The following is a 17,776-nucleotide window of genomic DNA, read 5'->3' on the forward strand; positions in this document are numbered from 1 at the left end:
CCATATGATAAGAAAGAAAGAAAGAAACGTACTTTAATGTTCCCTAAGGGGAGATGATTTTTCCTCACTCGGTTGTTATTTTCTACATACATCACTTGTACACGGGTTAGGAAACACACAATGCACCCCATGAAACACACGGTCCGTACACAAGTTGATGATGATGGAGAGATGCAGAGTGAGGGCACCGAGGAGAAATTTGTGGGTTAGGTGCCTTGCTCAAGGGCTCACCTCGGCAGTGCCCAGTAGATGCGCTGGCATCCCTCCAGCTCCCAGTCCATCTTCCATTGTTTTGGTCCTTGTGTGATTCGAACCGGCGACACTTCAGCCTCCAGCCAAGTCCACTGCAGATTGAGCCACTGCATTTGGACATTTAGTCATTATAAGTATTATTTTGACTTTTATTGCTTGCTTTATTTCTTTCTTTATTGCTTTATTGGTTTATTGCTTCTGGCATGTGTTCATTTTTGTTCATTTAGTTCAGGTTAATGCAAGCGTTACCTTGCATTATTTATCATTTTTATTTACGACTATCTGCACTTTACATCCTACAAATTAATAAATTATACTAAACCATATAATTGTTTCCTTTAGTGATTGTGTGATTGATTTCCAACATGGCATGAAGGTAATCTCTCTTACCACAGTTATCCAGATGTGACAGATGTGCTATCATGCTTGGAGTGAAAGTAGATAATGTACTGCCATTCAACCAGTAGATGGAGCCTGTAAGCTGAAGAGAAGAGAACCGGTGGCAGCGGTTCAGTTCTCTGACAGCAGAATGAGTTCAGTTTAGTGGAAGAAGTTCAGTGACAGGTGAGTTTGGGTTTACATCCGGTCAGGGATTGCACTTGTTTAGTGTTCACGTCGCCTATTTCATGCTCTAGTTTGTTCTTAAACTTCAGTTTTGCTCTGAGAAACTCATTTGTAATTAACCTCTATTAATGAATTTTCTAAGTAATACTTTCCTATAAACGGTGTCAAGGGCGTAAGTATTTTAATTATGTAGAATGTAAGAGTGTTTAGCTCCTCAATATGCAGGTGGGGGTCCTGGCAACCCAATCTGTCTCTCATGACCAGGTATCTTTTTAGACCTTTTGTAAAAACAAGCTCTGCATCATTCTGTGCTCACGTACAGTAAAAACAACAATACAGTACTCAGGATGTCAGACTTGAGGCATGACGTTGTTTCCCTCAACAGCAAAAAGGCGTTTGCGATGTTTATACTGTTTTGGCCTCTTTCCCTCATCCCTAAGAAGAGAGGAAAGGTGTTGTCCTTTTGTTAATGTCAGGCGTGGGTTCCTGTTCCCAGAAAAACACACAATAGAGCAGGACGCAAGAGGGGACGTGACTCTTCAGCCTGATTTACTCAATAAAGAGGAAATGTCACAGACTGTCAGCCTCTGATGTGTGCAGGCAGGGCAGATGTTGACCAGAAGGTAAACCTCAATATCAGATAACAAAGCAGCCTGCAGGACAGTAATCCCAATAGGTGAAACCCAGTGATTTCAAATGTAGAAATTACTATCAAATTAAAATTGTTCTCTGATTATTCCTCACAGGATCAGAATATAGATCAAACAATAGATAAAAACAAACTAACTGTACGTGAAAATGCACACAGATACATATTCAAGAGATCGATGCCGTTTCTGTGTATTCGCTCAAATTAAAGAATCATTTCACAACACTTGAGGTGGAAATACAACCCGTTAGAGGATTCACATATGAGCGTATGTGGATCACAAGCCATGGGCAGCCTCGTGAGTTATATCACGTGTTTTGGGGTTTTCGAAAAGATGAAGAAAGATAAAGGCCCATCCTCTTCACCCATTAGCCTGCTTCCAGACATGTAGTCATCTACTGCTGATCAGCTGAGTAGATCATGGGATTTGTGTGTGTGTGTGCGTGCGGGTGTGTGGGTGGGTGGGTGGGTGTCTGATTAGAGGTGTCTAAGACAAACACACTCACGCACACACACACAGTGTTTATGTTGGCAGTCTCAAGGATTCTCCCCCCCCCCCCCCCCCCAATCAGATTCCATCAGTAGTCCTCAGCAAATTATAATTTGCTGTGTAAAGAGATAATTCAGATATGTAGCTCCACCCACTTCACTATTCTTCAGAAATTAGGTAAGGATTATCAGAATACAGGTGATAAGCCACATGGCGGCGCTATTGTGTTCACATCTAAAGAAAACAGAACAACAACAACAAGATAATGCACAAACAATGGGAAATGGAATTTGTTGTTGGTCCATTTTACCCTTACTCAACACGCACACACACACACACACACACACACACACACACACACACACACACACACACGTTCACAGCTCCAGTGTTGAACAAAGCAGTGACAGGCAGACATATGAGTGATGGTCCTCAGCTGCTGGCAGGTCCGGGGTATAAAGCCTCGCCTTCACTAAAAATATGGCCTGTAATTTAACCAAACCCTCCCAGGCAGTCCACGCCGGCCGCACACTCTAATTTAGGAGCTCATCTGAGAGCTTTGTGATTGCAGTGCACACTCTCTCCTGTCTCCTGGCTCATCTTCGGTTCGCACATCCAGGCTGTGATTGATGTCGATCAGTGACAGGGAGGCTGGAGTGTATGTGGGTGTCTGGGTTTGTGCATGTCTGCCCATACACTGTGTGTTTTACGGTCTAAAACACTATCTGGGAACTTGATAGGACGCATGGGAGTGAAAAGCTCTTGCATTTGTTTGCATTTCTGAAAATAGAACAGCAAACCACTTGCTGGACAGACTGCAGTCGTCTGTAAATAGACTGATGTAATGCTATACTATCGCATATGTATTTAATTTTGATTTATTTTCAGAGTCCACACCAGAGCAGTTTCATTTTACTTATAATTTCATTCAATGTCTAATGTAAATACACAGCTCACACACTGTATTTGTACACGGTGTGTAAGTGTGAATATACTGGAATTTGGGATGCTGCAAACCAATATATTTCATTGTGTGTGTACACCTTTAAACTTAGCCAGCTGCAGAAATAGACAGTTGATATTAAATGTCATCCTCGAGGGAAATAAGGTCAGGGGCTCACTAATGAATTCCAGTGCAGCAAAGTCTGGTAGCTGCATAGAATCTATCAACCTAATAAACCTAATACACACAGATTGATGCAAGCAGAGATATGGCAAACACATACTGCACAAAGAATATAACAGTACCGTATATGAGAGTACAGAAGATACAAAAATTCCATGTTGACACGGCTATGCTACAAAGTGACCCTATACAGGTAAGTGGGCTTTGTAATGATTGGATAGCTGCATAATTTAGGAATATAGTACAATAATTACACCTAAACACACTTATTTTGACATCTTTTGTGAAATGTACCCACCTTGGATCTAATATTACTTACTTTAACCTTAAATGTGCCCTTAATGTTCCCTCAATTAAACAACGATCGATGCCTGTTCCTGCTCTATATCACATTACAGTGCAGAGAGTGAAATGACATCAATGTTATGTCGACAGCATTGCGTTAAAAGCCAAAACAAATGTCTTGTGTATTGTTTTAGAAACAAATCCCCGATTTTGTATTGATGGAAACACACATTTACACATTGATATTGTTCACTGGTGTATCAAAAATAATCTAGAGTACTGTATACAGTCCATACAGTCTGTTTTATGAATATATTTGATTGTTTTAATCTACAAATTGGTGGTGGTTCTCCCTAATACTGGTTATATACTTGTGATTGATTTTAAAGTTCTTAATTGTGCAAATGTAAGGTGATATCAGCAATAATTGTCATGGTAAATTGCTAAGTTTTCTCATTTTTATTGAAGTCATCATGAGTAGCTTTGTCTTCATGGCAACACCTTCAGTGTTTTCCTCTTTCATGACTACTACATGTATGAGGTAATTGTTTGGTCATGTGAGTTGCTGCAGCAGCTGTCAAATGTGATGATACCAGGAGAATCCTCAGCCCCACCCCTGAGCAGCTGATTGGACAGCTCACACACATCTAGGGATCCTCAACCAACACGTTTAATCATTGGGCATTGTTTATTCTATATGTATGGTCCATTTCAACAATGTCATCCTTTGTGTAAGATCTTTTTCAATGTTGTTCTGTGTATGTTTCACAATTTTGTATCCATACATTCCTGTCATTATCAGTGACCCCTGCATCCAACTGTGAGAGCATTGATTATTATTTAGTTTTAATGAAATGTGTACCGACTGATTCAACATCACTAAAAACTGAAGCAGACCCTCAAATGTTTAATGTTTATTGTTTTACTGGCGATTCCTGGAGAGCTTCTTAGCCCCCCTGAAGCTTCCTGCCTTCACTCTAGAAATATTTGACCTAGACAGCTGAACGTTCTCTCTCTCTTTGTGTGTGTGCATGTGTGTGTGTGTTGTCATTCCTTTCCATTTGCAGAGACACATACTGTATTAAGATGGGTGTGAGGTATGCACTTATTCAAGCAGACAGTGCACACCTGGCCAACTGCACCGCAGAGGTCAAATCTCTGTATCTCCTCTCTGTCTCATACAAACACGTTCCTTCCTCCTGTGGTGTCTCCATCTGCAGCTCACGAGTCCCATCCCACATTTCTCATCTGTCCACCTCATGCACACACACAGGCACACACCCACACACACCCACTCCAGCGTGGTATTAAGCCTGGATCATCTACTCATCCCCTCGACCACAAAGTCATGTGAAAAGCAGCCGCAGAGCACTCCGAATTTAGAATGTTTGTATTGTTGACTAAGGCTGTGTGGCTTGTAATGAATTAATGAATAATAGTGGGTAATACATTTAAATATCCAGATAAGTGGGGTTGTATTGTTTATATTCAGTAATGGATGGACATGTGTTGGCATATTGTGACCCAGAAAATCTATTTAATCACACTGTAGAAGCTGTTTAGTGACTTACGATATTAGTAATGAATTGTGAGTTTATAGTGACTATATTGTACTTTTTTGATCCAATAATGTTTGTGGAATATTCCAATTTTATCAATAAATCCAATTTTCTCCCACAAGCTTATTGGTTATATTTGTACTGACAGTGTAACATCCCTACAGAGACGAAAAGTTTTGATATCTGATAAATGCATAATACACTCCTGGTGTGTGTGTGTGTGTGTGTGTATAATGGGGTTACTATAGGACGAGTTCTCCGGTATAAAGCTCCACACCAGCCCGGCGGGGGAAGTGCAGTTTATCCAGAGCCCCTTGCTTTCAAATCCTAGCCCCGCCTCTCCAGCAAGCGCACCCACCTTGTCCACCAGCACGTTGCGCCAGCCCAGGGAGCAAGAGAAGCTCAGGCGTGGGGCGAGCTGAGGCAAGAGCACGGCGGACACACAAGCGGACACGCACATCCCGGAGAGAGAGAGAGAGCCCAGGAGAGGAGAGGGTAGCCCCGGATCGAGACCCTCCCACCCCCGTGGCGCCACAAAAGTCAAAGGCTTGACTGGGTGATGCGCATTTTGTGAGCCGCGGAAAGGGAACTCCTTCACGGCCAAATTTGGGAGTACCGTAACTGGCGGGGGGAGGAGGGAAAGAGCGATGCAGTTCCAGTCCGTATCGGTGCGCCGCGCAATCCGCCTCCGACGCCGCTGGTGATGCCCGCTGACCGGGGATCACCGCCCAGCAGCAGCAGCAGCAGCAGCAGAGGCAGCAGGTCGGGGAAACAGGGCATCAAGGGGCGGTTATGATGATAGTAAGGTCGGGATCATGGCTAACGGAACCGGTACTATCATGTTGAAATGCGTCGTGGTCGGAGACGGTGCAGTGGGTAAAACGTGTCTCCTGATGAGCTATGCCAACGACGCCTTTCCCGAGGAGTACGTACCCACAGTGTTTGATCATTATGCAGGTAAGAACACTACAACACTCCCAATCTGTCACAACCTATAAGTGTAACACACACATTCAACTGTTGCTGTCATTCTTTCTCAGCGTTAAAAAGCTTCATATTCAGAGATCAGATCATGTTTAAGAGTCACAAACACAACTGTGTCTGTTTTGAATCCCCCTGTTTCCTTTGCCACTCTCTCTCCCTCTCTATAACTGCATTGGCTCTGGCATCTGTTGCCATAATCAAAACCACTTGTTTGCCTCCTTCATAGCAGAGGGGTAGGGGGACCCTGAACCCCCCCCCCCCCTCGCTCGCTCCCTCTCTCTCTCACTCTCTCTCTCTCCTTCTTTGTCATTTCCTTGCAGTGAGCGTCAACGTTGGTGGAAAGCAGTACTTGCTGGGACTCTATGACACAGCTGGTCAGGTACAGTTTATTTTTTACTCTGGCCAAGTGCCAAGCATGTCAAGGACACTCGCACATCCATTCGATCTCTCTCCCCCCCTCCCCCCCCCTCCCTCACTTTCACTCTGTATCACTCTATCTCGGCCTTCCCGTGAGCTCCGGGGACCAATAACTATCTGACGGTGCCTCAGACACACCCACAGGCTTCATATTCAGGCCAGACGCTAAGCTGCAACAGGTGATGGTTTTTGCACATCGGGTTTATTGCCAGAGTCTGGTGTGCCCGTGGACAGTGATGGTAGTGAGGGGGGCTTCAATAGTTCTATTATGTGAGAGAACAGGGCTCCTATGTCCAGTAGTGATGTCACAGTTTTGTTAATAGGGCCGTCTAATGCCCGGGCTCTTTTCTCTACAATGTGCCATTCAAACTGAGTTGAGTTGAGTTGAACTGTACTGAAAAAGCTCCGGCTTACACACAATAATGTTTCCACTCAGCAGAGGAACACATTTACACACAGATGCACACAACAAACATAAATGCACACACACACACACACACACATCTGGGGAATCGAGTCCTCGGTGCTGGTGTGTGTTTCTATGATGGGGGCTTTCACGTACTATTTGATAGTTGCTCTGCATTCCGACGTTAAATGCAAACAGATCAAGTTTGGACCCACTGAGGCGTCGCTGTTGCTGTTGCGAGCTCTGTGTGTTATTGTTGGGGCGTTCTCTCTCTCTCTCTCTCTCTCTCTCTCTCTCTCTCTCTCTCTCTCTCTCTCTCTCTCTCTCTCTCTCTCTCTCTCTCTCTTCTCTGCCTTACGACCTTTAACCCCCTGATCTTTCCGGAAACTAAAACTGTACCGTTGTCAACTGTTGAATAGTTAACACTTTCCTCAGGACCGGATTTAACTGTGTGAACTCCGGCTAAGTCACAGTCTGAAATCTGATCTCATCTAAGCGGCGAAAAGGTCGATTGGGGAATATTCAGTCGCTCCGTTGTGGTTCATTCATGAGTGTTAAATGCACAATTCAGTGAGTGGCAAGTCGTAGCCGTCCTCCGTCTCTCACCCTGACCTCGGATTCCCACCGAGCATATACCTGCGACTGCTTCGCTTGAAAGCAGATCGCAGTAGATTTACTACTCGCTTGTAAAAAGCGGAACACAACCTTATTGTCTTCTCTGTGGCGTTTGACTGGGTGTGTGTGTCTGTCCGTGGAGGATTTGTTTTTAGCTGATTCAGTCTCTGAAATGGAGAAGTTCCCCCCAGATGTCTGCCGTGGGCGCCGTCAGCCGTTGAGAGTTGAGTTACCGCTCTTCTAATGCAGCCCCTCCTCACCCCCCCTCCAACTCCACTGACCCCTTTATGCGGAGCACAAGGCCAGCTGGTAATGTTTATAGCTTCAGCATCTGATCAAAGGCCCCTGCGCCCCAAAGAGAGAGCGGCTGCAGAGGAGGAGAGGAAGAGCGAGGGAGCCTGAGAATGAGGAAGAGAGAGCGAGAGAGAGAGAGACAGCTGGAAGGGAAAACCAAACAGAGCGAGGAAGGAGGAAGAGGAGCAGGAGGGGGAGGCATTTGACATAAATTGGATAAATGCAGTGCTCGTCCCTTTTAGTTTCATTTTCCTTTGTCTTTCCCTCCATACTGGCCTCATGAACTCTTTCATATTTATATGCCCTGCCTGGAGCTCCCACAATCCTTTGCTGCTCCACAAGGGTATCACGACTCTACAGTCTCCACTTGTTGTCCGTGCCCTTAGCGGACGCGGCTCCACGCCGTGACGTCAGCGCCACATGTCAGAGCCACATAATCGCGCCTGGGCACCGAGCTGAGTGCCGCTGTGCTTTGTCTGCCGTCGATGCTCCTTCCCTGCTTGCTATTGTGTGGGAGCTGCCACGGCGGCGCTCCCTCAGGCACTGCCTATTGAATTATTCCATATGGAAGCTCTGCAAAGTCTGTTTTGCTGAATGTGACGAGGGAACAGAGGGGAAAGTCTTTACTTATTCATTCATTCTCCTTCTGCTGCTGCTGCACTCATGAAAATCTAGCCTTGCATAGGGAGGAGCAGGAGGAAACAGGAAGTGGATTCTAAGTGCTGCTGTACCCATGGAAACGCTGGAGGGGGCACCTTGGGAGTTGTTCCCCCCCACGGGATCGGCCTGCTACTGACCTTGTAACCCCTACTTTGTTGCACTTCAAATACCGTCACAGTCAGCTGCACATCCTATAATCACTTTTACCACTTGGGTTCACTCATTACCTGTTCTGGAGAGTCTGAGGACACTTTGCCGACGAAGAAACCAGACGTGGCTTGTCGACATCCCAGTTGGGGGGGGTTGGTCGGCTGTCTAGTAACAACAAACACTCTCAGAATCTGATACTTCAGGTGGATCTTCTTGTGGGCCAGGGTACAGACTGTATCACAAAAGCAGAGATCAGTTTCAATCCACTATGAACTCGGTATGTAAGGATGGATGATCAATATCAACTTAAGTGGTGATGGAACATTTTAGAAACGGCAGATAGAGAGCTGATAGAGGCTCTTAATGATGCCTTAAAGGCCTCGCTTCATGTTGCTCCATTTATGTGCTGCAGATGTTAAGCGAGGCAACATTAACCTGGAATATTTGTGAATGGGGCGTGTATGACGTGTCCTTGCTCCCGCGCAGGCGTGAATGGCACCCTGAGCACTGAGCAGAACCATCATCAATCACCGTTAAAGGGGTGTTGGAATGGACGTGAGGTTAAATCACACTTTTGTTCCTGTGGTTAAATTCAGTTCAGCAAAACGTGCTGAATTGCAAATCAGAGAAAGAAAGAAACTGCACTCACGCCGTTCGTCTGCGTCGTCCGGGCTTGTATTCTTACCCGGCGGCCATGTTAGAGCCGGCGTCTCCCACTCTGTTGTCACGGCCAGTTTATAGAGCCCCCGGGGAGGAGACAGGAGTAGGAAAAAGGAGGAAGATGGAAGAGAGAAAGGGGTGGCAGGAGAAGGGAGTGACTCACACATATCACACACGGTAGCCCTGGATGAACCTCACCCCCATGTCAATGCTTGGGCATGTATGGAGAGAGTCAGGGAGGATCCTGTGTGAGGGATGTAGCCTTGGGGTGTGTTGGTGTGAAAAAACATGACCTTTGGTGGAAGCTGAAAGTGTTTGGATTCATGTGTTCTACCTGCCGAGCTCAGAGTGTGACACTGTGCTACACAAAGTTAAACTCTTACTCATAGTGGGACTGATGAGTGTGACAGAAAGAGGTACTGTGTCTCTGAGAAGCTTCGATCCTGTTTCCAGCAAACTGCCCTGTGACTCAATCTGTGTTCTCTTCCGTCTGCGGTTCACTGGGAGGTTGAAGTACAAAAGTCACGAACACCTACACGCACACTACTGACCTTGAGCAATAGATCATAAATTTGGGATTAGAACAAAGCAGATTGTGGATGTGTAGCTGGAATGCAGCAGCATCAGTTTATGCAAAACCCCTGAGGAAAAGGAGGAAAGTAGAAATAATGACTGCACTTATCAAAAAGTTTTTCTTAGGCACTCCAAGAAAAAGATGAAAACCGCATCCAAGAATGGTTTGGAAACCCGTGGTATGCCATTTAAAAGTTGTGAAATATTTATTCTGATGCAAGATGATAAGCAATTGGTAATGTTTTCAGTGGTATTCTGCTGACCCCTCTCTCAACCATTAAGGAGTCGTTACTCATCTTGATGTACGACGTGCGTGAGCGCAAGTGTGAAGATTCGTTTGCAGTTTTCATCATCGACTCTAATGGAAATTCATCTTAAATTCATTACACGGCCAACAGAAACCACACGTTTTTTTTTTTGCTGATCTGCTGCTGTTTGGAAAATCTTATGACATTCCCTTCATTTGCATATCTATTTCCCCCCTATCGTGAGTGTGTGCTTGCGTGCGTGTGTGTTTTGTCTTCTTATCTTATTTTAGCAACACTTCAATCACGTTGGACTCAGCTTTTGTGTGTGTGTGTGTGTGTGTGTGTGTGTGTGTGTGTGTGTGTGTGTGTGTGTGTGTGTGTGTGTGTGTGTGTGTGTGTGTGTGTGTGTGTGTGTGTGTGTGTGTGTGTGTGTGTGTGTGTGTGTGTGTGTGTGTGTGTGTGTGTGTGTGTGTGTGTGTGTGTGTGTGTGTGTTTTACAGTCTAGCTGAAGGCGTTGGAATGAGCGTCGGTCATGCCAGTGCTTGATTGGCCCGAAGCTTTTGCAAAAACTCTCTGGCACAGTGGGATACTGTCTCCAGTTTCCCGGGATGTTGACACTAAATTCCCCAGAACGAGATCTGGAGATTTATTCACTTGGTCCCTCGTTAGGCGCGTTGAGTCATATCTAATTACCGTAGATCCATTGATTCGATGCAAGCCAAACAGTTCTGTCCCAACATGTGCAGGCGTCGGTCGGAGAACATCAGCCATCATAAGCGAGACGGGTCGTGAATATTCATATGCGTGCGGAGAAGGATGGACACTCTGTCAGAAGGGTTTATCTTTGGCGAGGACAAGGGAGCGCTTGATCCGGCACACAAAGGACAGCTTTGCGTGTGTGCTTTGGCCAATTTACACTGCACAAATATGGTCTAATATGTCTGGTTTGCAGTGACGCATCAAGATTCCAGCGCACATTAAAGGACGGGAAATGAGAGATAATCCGTGTCCGAGTTGGAAGAGCAGTCATCATTGTTGCATTCCTATAAACCAGCTGATCAGTTTGGACACGTGCATGGGCGTCTCTCTCGTTTTCCCCCTCTTAACTCTGCCGTCGAAGAGTAAAAAGTGTCTCTGCCCTCTGAGTTAATTTTTCATACGCTTTAATAATTCACAAGTAATTCATCCACAGTTGTGAGAAATCCCGGGAATGATCCCGTCCGCCTGGTTCCGTCTGCTTCTACCACCTTTATCATCCCGAGCCTCTTCCTCCCATCGCACCTCTGAACCCCAACTGTCAACATTAACAAATGTCCGCCCTCCTCTTCCAGGAGGACTACGACCGCCTGAGGCCGCTGTCCTACCCCATGACCGACGTCTTCCTCATCTGCTTCTCTGTGGTCAACCCCGCCAGTTTCCAGAACGTTCGAGAGGAGTGGGTGCCCGAGCTGCAAGAGTATGCGCCCAGCGTTCCCTACTTGCTCATAGGCACTCAGGTGAGTACGCCAGGCTCTGCTTTGTTTGCGATTTGTTTACATAATTACACCAGGGCCACAGAAAATATCAGTTTCTGAAGTGGCTGGTGGGTGTGTGCGGACATAATTCAGGTCAATAGTTTAACCACCTGTCTATATCACTGCCATAGGTGCAGTACAGTAAAACAGGTAGCCATAGCAACAGTACTTTGCTCTGCTTTGTGCAACCAGTTGACTCGCCGTAGTGAAGTGGACCTAAACATCAGCTCAGTGTCGCACATAAAGAGCAACTCACAGTAACATCAGACCACAAAATGGCCTTTTCATGTTCACAGCCACATGTCGAATTCATGCATACCTATGTATCAAAATCACGGCGGTTGCATTAGCGTGGTGTTCTTATATCCTCAAGCAGTCTGGACGTCCTTTATTGGCTTTTCAAGTCCATTAGCAGATACTGTAAAACTGCCGCTGATGATCCGGTTTGAGGAGGTTGTTTCCGTACGTCCTGCTCTGTCATTCCATGCCCGATGTCATTATGGAGCTCGGAAGTATCACATGGCCTCTCTGAGTGCCATCTTAGGTTGCTGTTCATTTGAGGTTTGTGGCCTCGTAAATTTAGCACCAAATGTTTGTGCTTCAATTCTTTTAATTGTTAATTGCAGGTTTATCAGCCGTGGATATTCCTGCTATTACATTTGTATGGTGTTCCACTCTTCTAACAGCCAGCATGACCTCCTAATGCTCTGGCTCGTATGGTGTAAGAAGCTCTCTATCACTCAAATCTGACATTTAACGCATGCAAAGAGGCTGTAATCTTCAAGAAAAAAGAAAAAAGCACTTGTAGCCTTCACAAAATGGTGTTAACCCCAAGCAGACGTGCTTCTTGAGTCTTAAATCTCATTGGCAGCATCGTTTGTCCTGAGCACTTACTGGTGGGTGATTCTGGGTCCGTGTTCCCTGGCAACCAAATGCCAGAGGAGCCAAGGCCCAGCCGTTGATGAGGTGGATGGAGTGGGTGTCTGATTTACGTGACGTCAGCCGATATTTACTGCTGCTTCATCAGTCCCTGTCATAACTCGTTCCCTGCTCCTCAGCTGTGTGTTGATATGTACAGATTCTCATCACGACTCATATCAGTAACCCCAGCTATCAGATATCAAACCAATCGAGAAAGAGGGGTTAATTAAGGTCGCTGCATGTAGGAGTTTGGTTGATTGGTGCTGGAGTTTGCAGACTGATGCATTTATTTTAATGGGTTGTTACTGCGCTGCTGTGGAGGAGTTGCGTGTGTTGCAGTGAACAACAGATGAGAGGGAGAGGGAGAGAGAGGAACCTTGTGGTTGGCTGTGAAATCATTTTGCACAAGAGCAGGAAGAGTGGGCCAAGATGGCTTTGCTTCACAATGAAGAAATGTGTCAGAAATATTCTAACGGTTTGACAGCTCATAGCTATATTTAGCAGAATCGTCTAAGAGCAGAGCCAAGGTTCTGCTCAGTGAAATACAACTGCCTCAATGTCTGCTGAGGCCGCTGACGATTGTGTAGAACTATGTATTATTGTATTACTTTTAAGATGTTGTTTCCAATGCCAAAAGGCATTGAAGTAATTAAGATTCTCAGACAATCAAGCTTAAAAATGAGATTTATCATTCACATTATGGTGGAAATGGTATTATGCATTCCTTACTGATTTAACTAATAAGAATTGTCCTTGATGATTCTTAGATCGACCTCCGTGATGACCCCAAGACCATTGCCAAACTGAATGACATGAAGGAGAAGCCCATCACCACTGAGCAGGGACAGAAACTGGCGAAGGAGGTTAGTACTGTACTGTAATGTTTGCCCGACTGAAGTGAAGCCATGTGTGGATGTGGGAGCGGCTTTTATTTCCACTCTAACTGTGGGAGGATGGAGCCGTTAGTCGCAGTTAGATTCCTGCGTGTTGAGGAAGGTCTCTGTAGGAATGTAATCTCTAAAATGGTTGGAATCTGGACCTCTGGACATTCTTTGAATGGAAATGAATCCGGGGAATACATTCTGGGCCAACGTGGCAGTCCAGTGAAGTGAAGCTTGAGCCGAATTGCGCTCCGTCATTAATCACATCTGTTAGGCAAAATCCAATAATTTCACAACAACTTTGGGAAATGGAGACTTCACGGGGGTCCTTTTAGCCACAGTGGCCCATGGAGGAGATCATCTAAAAAACAAAATGGAGAATCTAATTGCTGCTGTAATTTGAGTTGTTTGTTTGTTATATACTTTGTTTTCTACTTTGCCATCACAAGTCAGATCAGCTTCAACCACGAGGTCTCACTGCAATATGACATGTTACTGACATGCATCCATTGCTTTTACTGTCTTTTCTTGAAGGCATAGAGTCTGGAGATATATGCTGTCATGCATTTGAAACTGATTTTGCACTGTTCCAAATAATCACTATGCAAAATTGCAATGGATACTGACATCAGTACTTTCCTTATGGTGTGGACTTTCCGTAGTTCCTGCTTCTGTACTGCCACATGACATCTGTTTCATGGTGTTTTGGGACACAGTTTCAGCTTGATTGTTTACTTGTAAAAACCCAGTAGACTATAAAATAAGACTCGTCTCACTTCCTCAAGTTAAAATAAAACCGCTTGTTACCGTAATAAAAGAAATTGATACTAGTTATCTCTCACGGAGTCGCAAATCAGTTGATATTCGCAGAGATTTCCCCCGCCTCCAGTTTATACCACTCTCTTTTGTAATCATCACGTTATTTCAGATCTAAGCTGCAATTCTTCTGACGAATACCAGCTGAAAATATTTAAATAGACCTTGTAGCTGAGACACTTAGCCGTTTCATTGATCTATATCAACATCATCCTCTATTATGCGTGATTACATGTATAACAACCCTTTCAGATTTTCCTTGCGTGGCACAAGATGATTTAGGAGACGCAGTGCTGATACAGATTAAATCACAGGCACAACCCAGACTAATGTTGACCCATAACAGCAACTGTAACCACAGCAAAGCAGTATATTATTGCATAGGCGATATATTCAGCCATAGCCTTAGGTTACAGAAACACACTCTCACCCTGGCTGAAGCAGAGGCAGCCTGAGGGCCCCTTGCTCTCTATGCTGTGTTTCCTCAGCTTTGACTTTGGCACTGTGTTGAAAAATGTAAGATAATCCAAATACTGTCAGCACATATATATACAAGGTATAATCCATTTGCGTTCTGGCTGACCAGTGTCATCATAAACTCTCCGTACCAGACTGGGAGAAGAAAACAAACCCTATCGCAGCGATACTGTAGCTCTTCTGCCAATTAGTGAAGTGTTCTATCAGTGGGTGGTGGACAAACAAAACCAAAGGAGGCTGACATAAAGCTTGTTATATTAATTTGGGCAACGGCATGAAAATCTTGCCTCATGCAGGTTTAAATGTCTACAGGCTAATTATGGGGAAGGTCAGGGTTTATTTCATTATTCTTGCTGATGCTCTATCCTCTCCTCCTTTCCCTTCTCATCAGATTGGTGCATGTTGTTACGTGGAGTGTTCAGCGTTGACCCAGAAGGGCTTGAAGACGGTGTTCGACGAGGCCATCATTGCCATACTGGCTCCCAAAAGAAAGAAGGGAGCTCTGAAGCGAAGGCTGGGACCCCGCTGCATCAACTGCTGCCTGATCACGTGATGCATGAACCCCCTAAAGAATCTGTCAACAAAAATCTACAAACCAAACAGAAGGCGGATGATGGAGAGATACAGCAGAGTGAGACAAAGAGTACCAATGAATGAAGGAAACCTGAAAGGAACCAGAAAGGACAAAACAAGAGCTCCTTGAATGCTGCAGTGCTCTTAAAACAGTCGTAACTCTCCTGCTGTGCAGCACCAGGGTTAAAAATGCAGTTTTCTACCAAAGGAGCACAAGACCCAAGTCGGTGTGTTCTGAAAGACTTTTCTTTTTCCTTCAAAGTACATTCTTTTATAACCATTTTTAATCATTTTTTCCTGTACAAAATTATTGTAAGCTGTTGAATGAAAAATCACACCATTTCAGTTTTAGTTGACATGCAACTTTCAGGTTGTTTCTGTCTTTATCGATGGCTTAACAATTTGTGAACGTGCTTCTGTGATGCTCCAGTGTATTGATTAATGATTAGGGGCTGACTTTTGTGATACTGTGATCGAGCCAAGGGGAGATTTTTGAACTCTGCAGCACAATTTTTAAGTTCAAACCTTAGCCCACAAAGTCTGTCTCTAATTATTTTTCATACACCCACAGTGTGTGTGTGCGTGTGAGTGTGTGTGTGATGACATGCATAGGATGACAACAGATGAAATGCAATTCACAAAACAGGTTTGGACCTAAAACTGTATTGTTTGAACTTTAGAGTATTGATTTTGCCTTTTTATAGAGTGGCATGCCAAAACATAAGTGACTACTGGAGCTGAAGTCATCACCAACAACTAAAGAGGTCTATAATCGAATTTAGAAAAATATATTATCTGGAGTTTATGGTTATGTATCTCTAAAACATAGATGATCCAGTCTGTACATGTATAATTTAGTCAATTATTGGCTTATATATATTTTTCGTTATTTCTTTTTGCAATAATGTGTTTTCATTTTAAAAAGGTATCCTAGTTTGGAAGAGATGAAGAACCGAAGCGCTCCGATTCATTCTTCAGAATCAAACGTGCACACTTTCATCAGCATCAGATTGTTTCAATGACCCAATACTGTAAAACTGGTGCACAAACGTGAACGTGAAGCACAGCCTTTATCCCTTCATTTCCCAACCAAACCAACAAAGCACATTCCTCTGTTTCATAATGTGGACAGCCCCCCCACCCCCCTTTCTCTCTTCCGGAATAGGCTGACTGAAGCACAGAGGATGCACAATGTTCCGTCAGGCACAAGTATGAGCACAGTCCACCGTTTTTACCGCCCACGATCCCGGTCCATCAGGTCTTAAAAAAAAGATCCTGTTACAAGGGCACCAGATGCAAACCTTGTATCTCATTATGAACGATTACATCAGATAAGCTGGAAAGACGTCCATATGTGACAGCTGCAAAGGATATTCAGAATATGTGGAAACTTAAAGGCTGATTCCAATCATTTTACTCATCTAATTCAGTTCAGCTGGCAAAAACAATGATGTCAAAGCTTTTGTGACTATTTGGGCGCAATTATAAGGCTACAACTCCAAAAACTAAATAGAACCTGTAATGAATTCAACACCTTACATTGCTGGGAATTGATTTAGTTTTCCCAACACCAACCTTGTGCCCTCTACAAAAAACATACTGAGTTGGATGTGTAAAATGAGATCTGTCAGCCTTTAATATGGCTGGGTCACATCTATGTAATGATCCTGACATTTGAAGAACACTAGTAAAAGCATAACCCATAAATATCTATGAGCCCCAAACAATTATGCAACGTAAGAATTTCAAGTCTCGCATAGCTCCACTATGTAATATGTTCTCTCCTCGCTGTACCGACGGAGGAACTTGTGATGACGTGTGACTGAATTTACCTTACAAGCCAAACATCCCCCAAAAAGGCAGGCTGTCATTGTTTTTATGCATTTGCTATTAGCTTTTCTAACTTTTTGAAACTATATTAAAGGTGCCAACAGTTGCTAAATGACTTCTTGTCACATGTAATTTTCTGTTCGTAATCAACACGCATCTATCGATTAAAGCTTTAATGTAAATGGTGCTCCCATCTCTGCCCCAGCCTGCGCTGTATGTGATGGGATTGCAGGGCGGAAAGTGTGTCGTCTTTCTTTGGACAGTTTTGCCCGCTCGTTTTGTTCAAGGTCCACCCTCAGGATTTAGGGCCTAAGTGCCGCAGCCGCCAATGCATTCTCCAGCTGATGCTCCTGTCTTCTCAATAAACGTGTTTACTGTGTTAATCAGCCGGCTTTGGCGGTTTAATGTGGAGAGGGTCAGATTAGCTGTGGAAGCACATTTATGAAATTAACTTTTGTTTATTTCTGGAACTGAAGGGTATCTGTGTTGATACTGGGTCAGGTATTATTGGGTTGACTTGATAAGCAGGTCAGCAGAATTAAACTCTGAAGGAAATCACACTCCAGGCCATGTTTGTACGCTTTATTCTGAAAATTCCATTCCATGCCATGCACAGCGGATTGTTCCTTCGCATAGTGTAGTGTGTCCATAGTCGGATAATGAATGAAGTCTACTACATTTCTAGCATTTAATTCACAACAAGCTGATTTTTGTGTAGCACATTTCGCTTTATAATGTTATTATGAACTACTGATTGAGCTGTGTGACACTCAACTGCTCCATCATAAACATGTAGTTTAGCACAAACAGATAAGCTGTCATATATCGGTTC

The 17,776-nt window shown here is 44.3% G+C and overlaps 1 protein-coding gene across 2 annotated transcripts; it reads left to right on the top strand.

Annotated features, from left to right (window-relative positions):
- Positions 1–5,235: 5,235 nt before the first annotated feature.
- rhoq (ras homolog family member Q) lies at positions 5,236–17,502 on the top strand. Of its 2 annotated transcripts, none has more exons than XM_076169292.1 (5): positions 5,236–5,882; positions 6,230–6,288; positions 11,264–11,428; positions 13,135–13,230; positions 14,933–17,502. In XM_076169292.1, the coding sequence occupies exons 1-5, from the start codon at positions 5,741–5,743 to the stop codon at positions 15,092–15,094; spliced, it is 624 nt and encodes a 207-aa protein (XP_076025407.1). In that variant the 5' UTR covers positions 5,236–5,740; the 3' UTR covers positions 15,095–17,502. The 2 variants fall into 2 exon arrangements, with proteins under 2 accessions (XP_076025407.1, XP_076025406.1); XM_076169291.1 differs by having other exon boundaries at positions 5,754–5,882; positions 6,136–6,288.
- The last annotated feature ends 274 nt before the right edge of the window (positions 17,503–17,776 follow it).

The sequence above is a fragment of the Genypterus blacodes genome, unplaced genomic scaffold (assembly GCF_046128005.1).
Source record: "Genypterus blacodes isolate CSIRO-AG114 ecotype Tasmania unplaced genomic scaffold, CSIRO-AGI_Gbla_v1 ptg000195l_1, whole genome shotgun sequence".
Lineage (NCBI taxonomy): Eukaryota > Metazoa > Chordata > Actinopteri > Ophidiiformes > Ophidiidae > Genypterus > Genypterus blacodes.

What these genes read in the sequence shown, in the direction of transcription:
- rhoq (XM_076169291.1), top strand. Translation starts at nt 5,826, where the DNA reads ATGCCAACGACGCCTTTCCCGAGGAGTACGTACCCACAGTGTTTGATC. An exon ending in AGTGTTTGATCATTATGCAG is followed by an intron (nt 5,883 to 6,135) that starts GTAAGAACACTA and finishes CCTCCTTCATAG; the next exon opens with CAGAGGGGTAGGGGGACCCT. An exon ending in GACAGAAACTGGCGAAGGAG is followed by an intron (nt 13,231 to 14,932) that starts GTTAGTACTGTA and finishes CCTTCTCATCAG; the next exon opens with ATTGGTGCATGTTGTTACGT.